The sequence below is a fragment of the Schistocerca piceifrons genome, chromosome X (assembly GCF_021461385.2).
Source record: "Schistocerca piceifrons isolate TAMUIC-IGC-003096 chromosome X, iqSchPice1.1, whole genome shotgun sequence".
Lineage (NCBI taxonomy): Eukaryota > Metazoa > Arthropoda > Insecta > Orthoptera > Acrididae > Schistocerca > Schistocerca piceifrons.
In genome coordinates, this window is record NC_060149.1 from 928,570,726 (window position 1) to 928,584,205 (window position 13,480).

General features: G+C 49.1%; 1 protein-coding gene across 2 annotated transcripts in view; it reads right to left on the reverse strand.

The window, feature by feature from the left end:
* LOC124721830 (succinate-semialdehyde dehydrogenase, mitochondrial) overlaps positions 1 to 13,480 on the reverse strand; it is a 227,772-nt gene that overhangs the window by 57,915 nt on the left and 156,377 nt on the right. For both annotated transcript variants that reach the window (XM_047246954.1, XM_047246955.1), the window contains exon 6: positions 4,538 to 4,701. In XM_047246954.1, coding sequence (XP_047102910.1) covers positions 4,538 to 4,701 — 164 coding nt within the window. The remainder of the gene's footprint in view (positions 1 to 4,537; positions 4,702 to 13,480) is intronic.

Sequence of the window (13,480 nt, forward strand, 5' to 3'; positions counted from 1 at the left end):
TCCAAACTGATTTACCAACTTATTTTAAGTAACTTCAGTTCTCAATCAAGGTTTTGTTTGCAACAATAATAAACAAGGCTTAACGTTAGAGAGTAGAGAAGAGAATATCGGCAGGGCAAGAGGGAGGGGGGGAGTAGGACAGAGGGGGGGGGAGAGTAGGACAGAGGGGGGGGGGGGGAGAGTAGGACAGAGGGGGGGGGGGGGAGAGTAGGACAGAGGGGGGGGGAGAGTAGGACAGAGGGGGGGGGAGAGTAGGACAGAGGGGGGGGGAAGAGTAGGACAGAGGGGGGGGGAAGAGTAGGACAGAGGGGGGGGGGGAAGAGTAGGACAGAGGAGGGGGGGGGGAAGAGTAGGACAGAGGAGGGGGGGGGGGAAGAGTAGGACAGAGGAGGGGGGGGGAAGAGTAGGACAGGGGGGGGGAGAGAGTAGGACAGAGGGGGGGGAGAGAGTAGGACAGAGGGGGGGGGAGAGAGTAGGACAGAGGGGGGGGGGGGAGAGAGTAGGACAGAGGGGGGGGGGGGAGAGAGTAGGACAGAGGGGGGGGGAGAGAGTAGGACAGAGGGGGGGGGAGAGAGTAGGACAGAGGGGGGGGGGAGAGAGTAGGACAGAGGGGGGGGGGGAGAGAGTAGGACAGAGGGGGGGGGGGAGAGAGTAGGACAGAGGGGGGGGGGGAGAGAGTAGGACAGAGGGGGGGGGGAGAGAGTAGGACAGAGGGGGGGGGGAGAGAGTAGGACAGAGGGGGGGGGGAGAGAGTAGGACAGAGGCGGGGGGGAGAGAGTAGGACAGAGGGGGGGGGGGAGAGTAGGACAGAGGGGGGGGGGGAGAGAGTAGGACAGAGGGGGGGGGGGAGAGAGTAGGACAGAGGGGGGGGGGGGAGAGAGTAGGACAGAGGGGGGGGGAGAGAGTAGGACAGAGGGGGGGGGGAGAGAGTAGGACAGAGGGGGGGGGAGAGAGTAGGACAGAGGGGGGGGGAGAGAGTAGGACAGAGGGGGGGGGAGAGAGTAGGACAGAGGGGGGGGTGGAGAGAGTAGGACAGAGAGGGGGGGGAGTAGGACAGAGAGAGGGGGGGAGTAGGACAGAGAGAGGGGGGGAGTAGGACAGAGAGGGGGGGAGTAGGACAGAGAGAGGGGGGGAGTAGGACAGAGAGAGGGGGGGAGTAGGACAGAGAGAGGGGGGGGAGTAGGACAGAGAGAGGGGGGGGAGTAGGACAGAGAGAGGGGGGGGAGTAGGACAGAGAGAGGGGGGGGAGTAGGACAGAGAGAGGGGGGGGAGTAGGACAGAGAGAGGGGGGGGAGTAGGACAGAGAGAGGGGGGGGAGTAGGACAGAGAGAGGGGGGGGAGTAGGACAGAGAGAGGGGGGGGAGTAGGACAGAGAGAGGGGGGGGAGTAGGACAGAGAGAGGGGGGGAGTAGGACAGAGAGAGGGGGGGGAGTAGGACAGAGAGAGGGGGGGGGAGTAGGACAGAGAGAGGGGGGGAGTAGGACAGAGAGAGGGGGGGGAGTAGGACAGAGAGAGGGGGGGGGGAGTAGGACAGAGAGAGGGGGGGGAGTAGGACAGAGAGAGGGGGGGAGTAGGACAGAGAGAGGGGGGGAGTAGGACAGAGAGAGGGGGGGAGTAGGACAGAGAGAGGGGGGGGAGTAGGACAGAGAGAGGGGGGGGCGTAGGACAGAGAGAGAGGGGGGCGTAGGACAGAGGGGGGGGCGTAGGACAGAGGGGGGGGGCGTAGGACAGAGGGGGGGCGTAGGACAGAGGGGGGGCGTAGGACAGAGGGGGGGCGTAGGACAGAGGGGGGCGTAGGACAGAGGGGGGGCGTAGGACAGAGGGGGGGCGTAGGACAGAGGGGGGGCGTAGGACAGAGGGGGGGCGTAGGACAGAGGGGGGGCGTAGGACAGAGGGGGGGCGTAGGACAGAGGGGGGGCGTAGGACAGAGGGGGGGCGTAGGACAGAGGGGGGCGTAGGACAGAGGGGGGCGTAGGACAGAGGGGGGGCGTAGGACAGAGGGGGGGGCGTAGGACAGAGGGGGGGCGTAGGACAGAGGGGGGGCGTAGGACAGAGGGGGGGCGTAGGACAGAGGGGGGGCGTAGGACAGAGGGGGGGGCGTAGGACAGAGGGGGGGGCGTAGGACAGAGGGGGGGGCGTAGGACAGAGGGGGGGGCGTAGGACAGAGGGGGGGGCGTAGGACAGAGGGGGGGGCGTAGGACAGAGGGGGGGGCGTAGGACAGAGGGGGGGGCGTAGGACAGAGGGGGGGGCGTAGGACAGAGGGGGGTCGTAGGACAGAGGGGGGGGCGTAGGACAGAGGGGGGGGCGTAGGACAGAGGGGGGGCGTAGGACAGAGGGGGGGCGTAGGACAGAGGGGGGGCGTAGGACAGAGGGGGGGCGTAGGACAGAGGGGGGGGAGTAGGACAGGGGGGGGGAGTAGGACAGGGGGGGGGGAGTAGGACAGAGGGGGGAGTAGGGCAGAGGGGGGAGTAGGGCAGAGGGGGGGAGTAGGGCAGAGGGGGGGAGTAGGGCAGAGGGGGGGAGTAGGGCAGAGGGGGGGAGTAGGGCAGAGGGGGGGAGTAGGGCAGAGGGGGGGAGTAGGGCAGAGGGGGGGAGTAGGGCAGAGGGGGGGAGTAGGGCAGAGGGGGGGGAGTAGGGCAGAGGGGGGGAGTAGGGCAGAGGGGGGGGAGTAGGGCAGAGGGGGGGGGGGGGGGAGTAGGGCAGAGGGGGGGGGGGAGTAGGGCAGAGGGGGGGGGAGTAGGGCAGAGGGGGGGGGAGTAGGGCAGAGGGGGGGAGTAGGGCAGAGGGGGGGAGTAGGGCAGAGGGGGGGAGTAGGACAGAGGGGGGGAGTAGGACAGAGGGGGCGGAGTAGGACAGAGGGGGGGGAGTAGGACAGAGGGGGGGGAGTAGGACAGAGGGGGGGGAGTAGGACAGAGGGGGGGGAGTAGGACAGAGGGGGGAGGAGGAGGAGGAGATGGACAGAGGGAGGAGGAGATGGACAGAGGGGGGAAGGAGGAGATGGACCGAGGGGGGGGGGAAAGGAGGAGATGGACCGAGGGGGGGGGAAAGGAGGAGATGGACAGAGGGGGGGGAAGGAGGAGATGGACAGAGGGGGGGAAGGAGGAGATGGACAGAGGGGGGGGAAGGAGGAGATGGACAGAGAGAGGGTGGAGGCGGAGGAGATGGACAGAGGAGGAGATGGACAGAGGAGGAGATGGACAGAGGAGGAGGTGGAGGAGGAGACGGGCAGAAAGAGGGAGAGGAGGAGATTAGGACACGTATAAATTTCTGTACATATTTAGCAATTACAATGCATTGCCTGGTTCGTAAATGTATTGTAGAAACTAGCACGATTTAAAAAGATACACTACGATAACAAGGATAAACTATTAGCCACTATAATTTGTTTTGGGAATGCTTTTCTGAGTGACAAGGCTAGATGGTTCACACTGGTTCATTTGCAACAAAACGAAGACAACATGCAACAAATGTCAAACTGGGTATACGGCATGCCACGATATGCAAATAACTAGCATTTCAGCACATTTGCACAAAATAGATAGGAGTAACAGCATCTACATTATGTATTTAAGGAAAGATTATGCAGCAGTTTTCTCATTCAGAAACCTTATTTGAATGTTGTTGGTGGATCATGTTAAGCCTCATGCAAAAAGAAGAAACTTCTATCAACACGTCTGAATTCAACAGCAACAGGATCGTAACCAATCAATATTGTTTTTATCATTCCATGATATTACTGCTCTTGACAGTTGAGATCCTGTGACTGTCACTTGAATATGCAATTGATGGCTTCAGGTGGGCCAGATACAATGCCATGAAGAATCCGTATGTGGAGGTACCAAGGAGAACGAACATTGCCAGACTGCATTTGTCATCATTATATGGGCACAACATCTAGTGTGATGGTATAGGGCCTGCAAATGAAACACCTCTGGTTGGATAGCCAGTACTTTGGACAGTAGCTTCCTTTTAACAAGAAAACACTGTGGCATAGAGTCGAAGCAGCTTGGAATGAAATATCTGTCTCAGTTATCCAGGCTCAGTTCAATTCTATGCTCTGCCAGGTTAGACCCATTGTTGCCAATACAGGTTAGCTTAACCCACATTCTACTCTAGCTCCTGAGGAATACATTCAGTATCTTTAAGATCAGTTGAAGACAGACTCTCCGTGATTAACATTTCAATTCTTGACCCCCCCCCCACCCCCCCTCCCTCTCTCTCTCTCTCTCTCTCTCTCTCTCTCTCTCTCTCTCTCTCTCTCTCTCTCTCTCTCCCCCCCCTCCTCCCATTTACTACTCACATTTAGATGGAATATATAACAATTTCTCCCCCTGTCATACATAAATGGTTTCAAAAGTTCTGTAACCTAACACTTTCTTTTTATTTTCTGTTCATCCAACTCATGAAATTTTACAATACTGACCAAATAAGACAAACATATCCAACTACTCCCAATGTTTATCAGTCATGCACTAACACTATTAGACAGAAGTATCAACAGAAGCTTAACACACAGCATTTCAATCAAACTTTTACCTGGCCACAGTTCCTGAATTTTGATGCCATTGCACCACCAACAGCTTTCTGAATGTCAGCACTGTCAAAGACAATGAATGGTGCATTTCCACCCAGTTCAAGTCCAATTCTTTTCACTCCTTGTGCACACTGTTTGTAGAGCAACTTTCCCACATTGGTGGATCCTTTAAATAAAAAGAATTGGAACAAGTAATGAAAAAAAATCACTTAAAACGTTACTCAAGTACCCTATTTTGGCTTGATAAATGCTTCCATCTAGACGTGCACACTCTTTAAACAAAATTTCATTACAAACTGACAAAATCTTGACACTGTACAGAATAAATATATTGGTAACAAAAATGATACATAATATATAATCTTATTCAAGACATATTGAGGTAGTTAAATGACAACCTGTGACATTCTACAGTTGAGGACATACTGCATTAATATGAAAAACAGTTTTAACAGGGTGTTATAAAACAGTTTTGATATTACAATACAAATATTATTTAAAATCTCATTATTTAAGAGAAACATGAAATACTGTATGTATTAAATTTTCCAAGATATAGGAGTAGCTTTGGTTTAGCAACAGTCACATTTCTTCATAGGACTGAAACGTCAGTCGTCAAGATCAATCAAACTTTCCTGCTGCAAAGCCTTAGCAGCTACACAATGAAGCTTATAAATTCCTCCAAACTTTCTGTTTTATTTTCCACTAATTACTTACTGAAACAATGAACTTGACTACACTGGGGTACCTGCCTTCCGTAGCAGCAGTGGTTAATGGTTACTACTACAGAGTGTCTATCAAATAGCCTCCAGGTAGCTGATTTAAGCCCTTGTGATACAAGAAATTTTCACCATCAATATTTGGCCACAAAGAGTGAGGAGGTGTTGACATTATAATGTTTGATAACCAGGCTGCACACCTGTGTCCAAGGCTAAAATAACACTCTCTCCAAATTCCTTCTGTGTAAGAGCATACAACACTAATAACAGTAATTCATCCATATGAAGTTTGGCGGGCTCCATAGCTCTATTTGCCAGAAGTAGGTTACACACTGGCAGTAAACTTTGCCAACACATGGCACCCTCCCCCCATACCCCAGGTTGTCCGCAGCTCGTGGTCGTGCGGTAGCATTCTCGCTTCCCGCGCCAGGGTTCCCGGGTTCGATTCCCAGCGGGGTCAGGGATTTTCTCTGCCTCGTGATGACTGGGTGTTGTGTGATGTCCTTAGGTTAGTTAGGTTTAAGTAGTTCTAAGTTCTAGGGGACTGATGACCATAGATGTTAAGTCCCATAATGCTCAGAGCCGTTTGAACCATACCCCACTCACCCCCAAACATAGACGACAAGATTTTTACAAGGGGGCAAAAAAAAAAAGTACATGTACAAATGGAAACATTCTTGTTAAGCAACTGAACAAACCCTCGACCATCAAGGCTCTCTCTGTGTGCGCGCGTGTACGTGTGAAAACACATTCCTCACATACAATTAAGTGCAATTTATTTTCCACACTAGAGGAAACACAAATTGGCTATAAACCAATGGGGGCAACCTAGAAATGAACTGTCAAAACAATAGTGATAATGACAAACTGCCTGTTGGCTTCTGTTTCAGGTTCTTCAGCTAACATTTCTTTGATGATTTTTCTGATGTTTTGCCAGCACGAGTGGCTGGCATTGTCAAAGCTTCATCCTCCATTGCTGGTTGTAGACTGGAGTCCAGCTCGCAGCCACAGATTATATGTACCTGGCGCGCCCACGCCCAAGTGCTTTTCCATAGTCATTTCAATGCAGTTCTCCTCTTGCTATCTTTAACAGTCATTTGCTGCAGCACCCAAATTCAGGATCTGTTCATCTTGTGGCTTTCTCATTTCTTGTTGAAGCTATTCTCACATTTGCATATTTCTATAGCTTCTATGAACAGGCAGCAAAGGAGATCTAACAGTGTCTCAGATCGGCAAAATGGAAAAGGGACCCACTTGCAATGTCCGGCATGCATAATTGTTGAGGAGAAAGTCATGGTGGAAGGACAGTGGTAGTTTCGCTGCATCTGCATAGAGACTCAAATGGGCCAGTGTAAAAGGCTCCAGTGGCCAAACGGATGCCACGATGGTGGATAATATTGAGACAGTGTAAGAGGGACAGACGTGAAGATGCATGAACGAAACACCCACATTCTAATTTCAAATGGTCAAGGGACCAGTACAAACGGAGGAGGGTGGTTAGATCTGCTCCCCAGAAACTACCACTGAGGACACGGACACTGAGGGACTGCATACAACGGGCTGCCACGTGAGACACACGAGAAGACCAAGAAAGTTTCCTTTCGAACAAAAACCCCAAGAATTTTGTAGTTTCAATGAATGGAAGAGCAACAGGCCCAAGATGTAACGATGGTGGAAGAAACCAACTGTGCCGCCAGAAATTCGTGCAAATGGTTTTGTCAGTGGGGAAGTGAAAGCCACTGTCGATGCGCCACGAGTAAAGACTATCGAGACATCGTTGAAGATGCCGCTCAATGAGACAGGTCCGTGGAGAACTGCAGTAGATGGCAAAATTGTGAATGAAAAGAGAGCCGGAGATGCCCGGTGGGAGACAGGCCATTGTAGGGTTAATGGCGATAGCAAAGAGGACGACACTCAGGACGGAACCCTGAGGCACACCGTTTCCCTGGATAAAGGTGTCCAACAAGGCAGAACCCACATATACCTTGAAAACTCTGTCTTTTAAAAATTCCTGAAGGAAATTGGGTAGGCGCCCACGGAAGCCCCACGTGTAGATAGTACAGAGGATATCAGTCCCCCAGCAGGTGTCATAGGCTTTCTCCAAATTGAAAAACAAAGCCACAGTCTGAGATTTCCACAGAAAACCATTCACGACATGGGTCAAGATCATCAGCTGTAGAACGGCATGCTCAATCCACATTATGCAGTGGTTAGTAAACTGTGATAATCGAGCCACCGTACCACATGGGCACAAATCGTACGTTCCATTATCTTGCAAACACAGCTGGTGAGAGAAATGAGGTGGTAGCTAGAAGGAAGATGTTTGCCCTTCCGGGGCTTACGTGTGGGTATGACAGTGGCTTCATGCCAGCATTTTGGAAACATGCCCTCTGCCCAGATGTGGTCATACGTATGAATCAGAAAGTGCTTGCCCACAACAGAAAGATGCTGCAACATTTGAATGTGAACAGTCTCTGGCCCTGGGACAGAGGAATGTGACGAAGTGACAGTATGATCCAGCTCCCTCATAGTAAAGGCAGCATTGTAGCACTCACGATTCTGAGAAGAGAAGGGTATCGCCCTTACTGATGGAGTAGGACAGGGTGATAGTGGGAGAAGCTCGAAATCTCTGCAAAATGGCGGCCCAAGGTGTTGGATATAGCAATAGGGTCCGTGATGACATCGTCTGTTAATGTCAGGCCGGAAATTGGGGAATGGAACTTGGTTCCAGAGAGCCGTCAGAGGTTGGCCCACATGACTGAAGAGGGTGTGGAACTATTAAAAGAATTAGTGAATGAAATCCAGCTAGCTTTTTTGCTATCCCGAAGAACGCGACAACACTGTCCACGCAACTGTTTATATTGAATGCAATTTGCCATCGTAAGATGATGGTTAAAAACATTGAGAGCACGTCTCCGCACGGGAATTGCATCGCGGCATGCCTCAGTCCAGCAAGGGACCAGGACATGGCATCGTAAAGAGGAATTGCAACGAATGGAATGTACGGCGGTGGTAAGGATAATGTTTGTAAGACATTCTACCTGGTCATCACAACAGGGGAAATATTGTTCATCGAAGGTCACCAGGGAGGAGTAAAGCCTCCAGTCGGCCTTAGTAAGCTGCCATTTGGGTGTGCACATAGGTGGGGTAGGAGTCAGCAAACGAATAGTGCACAGGAAATAGTCGCTCGAGTACATGTAAGAGAGAACGGAGCAATGGAGACAATGGGCAAGCTGGACAGTGCAGAAGGATAGGTCCAAATGGGAACAGGTGTGTGTGGAATCTGAAAGGAGGGTGGGTGCTCCAATATTAAGGCACATGAGGTTAAGTTAATGGAGAATTTCAGCCAAGAGGGCACCTCTCTGACAAGTTCTGGGAGAACCCCACAGGGGATGGTGCGCATTAAAGTCACCGAGCAGCAGAAAGGGGTGAGGTAGCTGCCCAATAAGGTTGAGGAAGTTGCCCTGGTGACATCAAATGATGGAGGGAGGTAAACATACAAAGGGAAATGGTCAAGTGAGGATGGAAAAGGTGAACTGAAGGAGCTTGAAGACAGGCAGTCAGAGAGATGGGTTGACTAGGAACGTCATCTTGTACGAGCAGCATGACTCCCCCGTGAGACTGAATGCCGTCTTTTTGGGGAGGGGTGCATACCGGTAACATGGAGGTCAGCTGGGCGAGGGTATCACGTGGCGACACCATCTAAGAGGATCTTCGAGTCGGTGAAGGAGAAGACCATTTGCCTTTGACTTCTTGGAGCCTTTCCGGTTGGCAGAGGGAGACTCAGATGTTGGTTGGCTGGAGGGACATAGGAAGTGTTCACAGGAGTATTCCTGCTGTCCTTTCCAGCCTGTCGGTTGTGTAGCTGGTGACTTCACCCCATGAGGCGAAAGTTTAGTGGCATATTGCACAGCTGGAGGAGGAGATGGGGACGCTACTATGACGCTGGGCGATTCCACAACTGCGATGCTAAATTTGAGGTCTTATGACTGCATGGCCATGTCCTCCGTGGAATGAGATGCAGCAAGAACAGTACTGTAGGTGCAAGATGATAGAACACAGGGTTTCCAACTAGCCAACAACTTGCAAGCGACTGGGTGATGCACGTTTTTCCTTCCCAGATCTCCTGAATAGCCTACTCATCAAGATACAAGGGACAATCGCAGGAGGAGGAGGCATGGTCACCATTGCAGTTGATACAGCAGTGAGGAGGAGGTGGACAATTGCCCTCATGAGCATCCTGCCCACAGCTTACACATTTGGCTGGGTGTTGACAACACTCTCAAGTGTCATTGTAACAATGACAGTGGTAGCAGTGCATAGGCTTTGGAATATATGGTCTGACTGTGATAGAGTGGTTCTTCCATCAAAGCAGTTTATGAATCTATCAAAAGTGAGAAAGAGAGTGCATGTGGGCACTAAGGAGGCATCCACTTTTTTCATCACCTGATGGACTGCATCAGAGAGGTATGTTTGAATTTCTGCCTCAGTCAGACCATTGTGCGGCCTAGTGTAACTAACACAACGGGAAGAGTTCACCATTTGATGGGCCTCAACACGAACAGGATAGCTGTGGAGGAGCGAAGCTGCAAGCAGTTGTGTTTGAGAATCAGAAGTAGTCTCCAAAAGTGAAGTGTCATTGTGTACACAAGAGCAGGATTTCTCAGGGCCAGCAACTGCATGAACACCTCTCTGGATAATAAACGGATTTACCACAGTGACGGACTGATTGTCTTCAGTGCGTGAAACCATGAGGAGTCATGGTGCAACTGGGAGGGTCTTTCAATCATTAGCCTCATTCCATTTATGTTTTGTAGCCATTGACTGTGAAGATGATCGACTCATTGCGAGAAAATCCCCCATTACTGCCAGTGTCTCGGATGGCGCGCTCCTTCCAAGTGTGGGCTCCCTTCAGTAGGGGTGCACCTGCCTTAGGTGATCGTTCACACCTCCTGAACACTTGACAAAGGGGCTAATTGGCAATTTGGAAAGGTAGCAGCTCAGGCAATCACCACTCCCTGGGCCTGGCCTGTACCAGGGGGTATGAGCTAACCCTACCTGTTGACCCGGGGCTGGGAACTATGCGTTACCTAGTCACCTGTTACATGTCAGACATGTGGGCCAGCCTTCTGAAGCACAAAGGGAGGAAGAAGAAAAAAGAGGAACATCAAACGCCAATATGGAGGAAAGACAGGAGAAGGCGAACAAATAAAGAAAAAAGTAACGACAAACAGTGGAGAGCATTCCGATACTGACTACTGAAAATGCAGACTATATTTCCAAAAACAGCCTTGACATGTTCCCCAAGGGAGGGGAAAAAGAACAGCAAGAGGATAGACATGCAGCATGGAAGAGAAAAGATACTGCAAAGGCTGGGGTCCTGTGGTAGCCAAGCACAAACCCTCCACAGAGCGGTGAGCCCCCGGGGGGGATGGCGGGGGGGGGGGGGGGGGGGGGGGGGGGGTGGGGGGGGGGGGGGGGAAGATCAGTGCTGTACAACAGAAATACGAAGACAATGCTGTTGCGAAACACTTACTGCTTTAACAGTGCTTAAGTGAGACAACTCTTATAATGAAAGATGAGAGCATTGTAACTTGCATGTAGAACAACCTACCTGCAGTAAAAAAATAAATTTATAAACTTAGCATCACACCATATGGAAGGTTTCTGTTAGTTCTGACCATGAACACTGTCTGAAAGCTCAGCGATGTTCTCATTCCTGATGTATGCATTTCACCTGCCTATGTCTTGACTGTACAGATGATTACAATGATTGGTTTGTGGGGCATTCAACAATGCGGTTATCAGCACCTTTACAAATTCCCAATCTTTTTTACAAATTCCCAATCTTTTCACAGTCCAGTCTTGTCATTTTCCTGGATGATGATGAAGACAACATGAACAACCAGATCACATGTGGAGAAAATTCCTGACCGGCTGTAAATCGAACCCAGGACCACGTGATCCAGAGGCGGCAATGATAACCATTAGACCACAAGCTGCATTCTCAATTATATAGTTCTTATTTACTGTACTCCTTCCATTATTTGTATTCCATCTACAACTTTTCAATTGTCACATTTTACTTGTCAACAAATCAGAATATTTGATCAAGTTGACAACAGTACATCAAATGAATATAGCTGGACAATTTAGCATGACAACAGAAAATACGTGGGTGGTAACAAAGTAGTTGTGACTTGAAAACATCATGAGAAATGTTTGATAACTGAGAGAAGGAAGATCTGTTATAGTGGCTGAGGTGTTTCTTGAGTGGACCCAAATGTTTTGTGGTCAAGCAACAAGATTACCACAATACAGTAAGATACCCAGCCACCCATTGTCTGCTGCCCCAACTTGAGTTTTATTCCCATTTTCGTAATTTACATCATATTTTTGTAATTTACATAATGGACCATAAGGTAATTAATAGTGTTTAATCCAGTTCTTGACAGTTTCACTGTCTTTTAAGGTACTCAAACATTAACAAAGAATTAAGATAGATCTGTCGTCAAGTCAACCCGAAGGCTAATTTGAACACCACAGTGCTTTATTAGGCATTGTCCTATTGGAGATTGTATGTGTTGAAGTGAGTTACCCAGCCAGTTACAGGAGGCCTACAGCTTAATGTCGACTTTGAGCCATGACACAACTCAGTGTTTTTCACATTCATATTACCACAGGTGAAACAAGTGGCAAGTGACAGGACTGACCGAGGATTGGAAACAAATCCTTTGGATCCATAGTCTGGCATTTCAAAACTCGAGCCACATACCAAGAGAATTATTGAGATGTAACTGCTAGAACAGACATATATCTTAAGTTGTGTTCCATCTACAATTGAATAGGATTCACTGGGTAATGATACTGTTGATTCCAGTCCTTCCACCGATGAGATACTAAATAAATACAAACTGATCTGAATGTCAACGAACTCATGGCGTTCACCAACGGTTGAGTCAGCTAACTATTGGATGAATGCAGAGCTCTTGACTATTATAGTTTGTGGAATCAAATTATCTTTGTTGCACGTTATTTGGTATTACTTAACTACATAATTACTGTACCAACTGACTGCCTGATGTAGCATCCAAACTTCAACACTATTCATGAGGTTTTTGGTGATATTAACTCAACACCCAACTGGAACATTCCTGTGGGTCCTGTATAATAATAAAACTGCTTTAAAAGAACCCTGGAAAGGTACTATCAATGACAGAAATTTTGGTCAATTAGGGATTAAACAATACGAGAAAAAAATTACTGAATCAATGTGCAGACTAAGTGGTATCATTTCTCTGTGGTAGATCTTGAGATAAAAAACCAACTTGCATAATTATTACGTTGCTCATATCACTATTTTTCGAACTGCCACAACAATTTCCAGCTTTTTCTCTTTTGGATGGTTTTAAATAATATATTAATTATGTTTGTTTATATATCCTCTCTTCTTTCTGCATCTACAGGATGACTCTGCAATTCATAATTAAGTGCCTGGCAGAGGGTTCATTCAACCACTTTAAAGTTATTTCTCTACTGTTCCGCTCTCAAATGGCATGCAGAAGAAACGAGCGCTTGTTTCCACAGTTCTTGTGATACACGTGTGCTCTGCACACCTTTCCTGTATCATCCGGACCATCTGACCTACATGATAAGCTGATAAATAAAGACACTCATTTACAACCAAGGTTTTCAACTAAGGAGGGTTTGGGCCTAATCTTAAGCATTTTCAAAGCACAAGGCCCGTACGTGGTAAGATCAATTCACGCCATGGCAACTGAAGACCTTGTATCAAACCAGGCAGACACACCTAATTCACATCAGCAGTGTCTGGGTTCCTGTTATGGTGTCACACAGACTGAGTATCACTAATCATGTTCCAGTTGCACATTTCCCTCTTCAACTTGCTAGTGGAGTTGCGCCAGGGTACAATTCTAAGGTTCAAAGGATAGGTTTCACAACTGGCTCAGGGGTAGGCATGCAATTTAAATGCTTGGACATTGAGCAGAGGCCCCAATGAAGAACCTTGTCTACCAGCTACAATTTAATGGCTGAAACTTTTTTCCTCAGAAATTGGTATTTTACTCAGCAAACGATTGCAGTGGTCTTGTGTGTGTGCACATGCACCATGCATGTGCACAATTATTTGCATTTATTTGGAATGCTTTATAGGATAGATAGTCTGGTTGAAGCTGTACAATCTAGTAATATTATGAATAATATCCT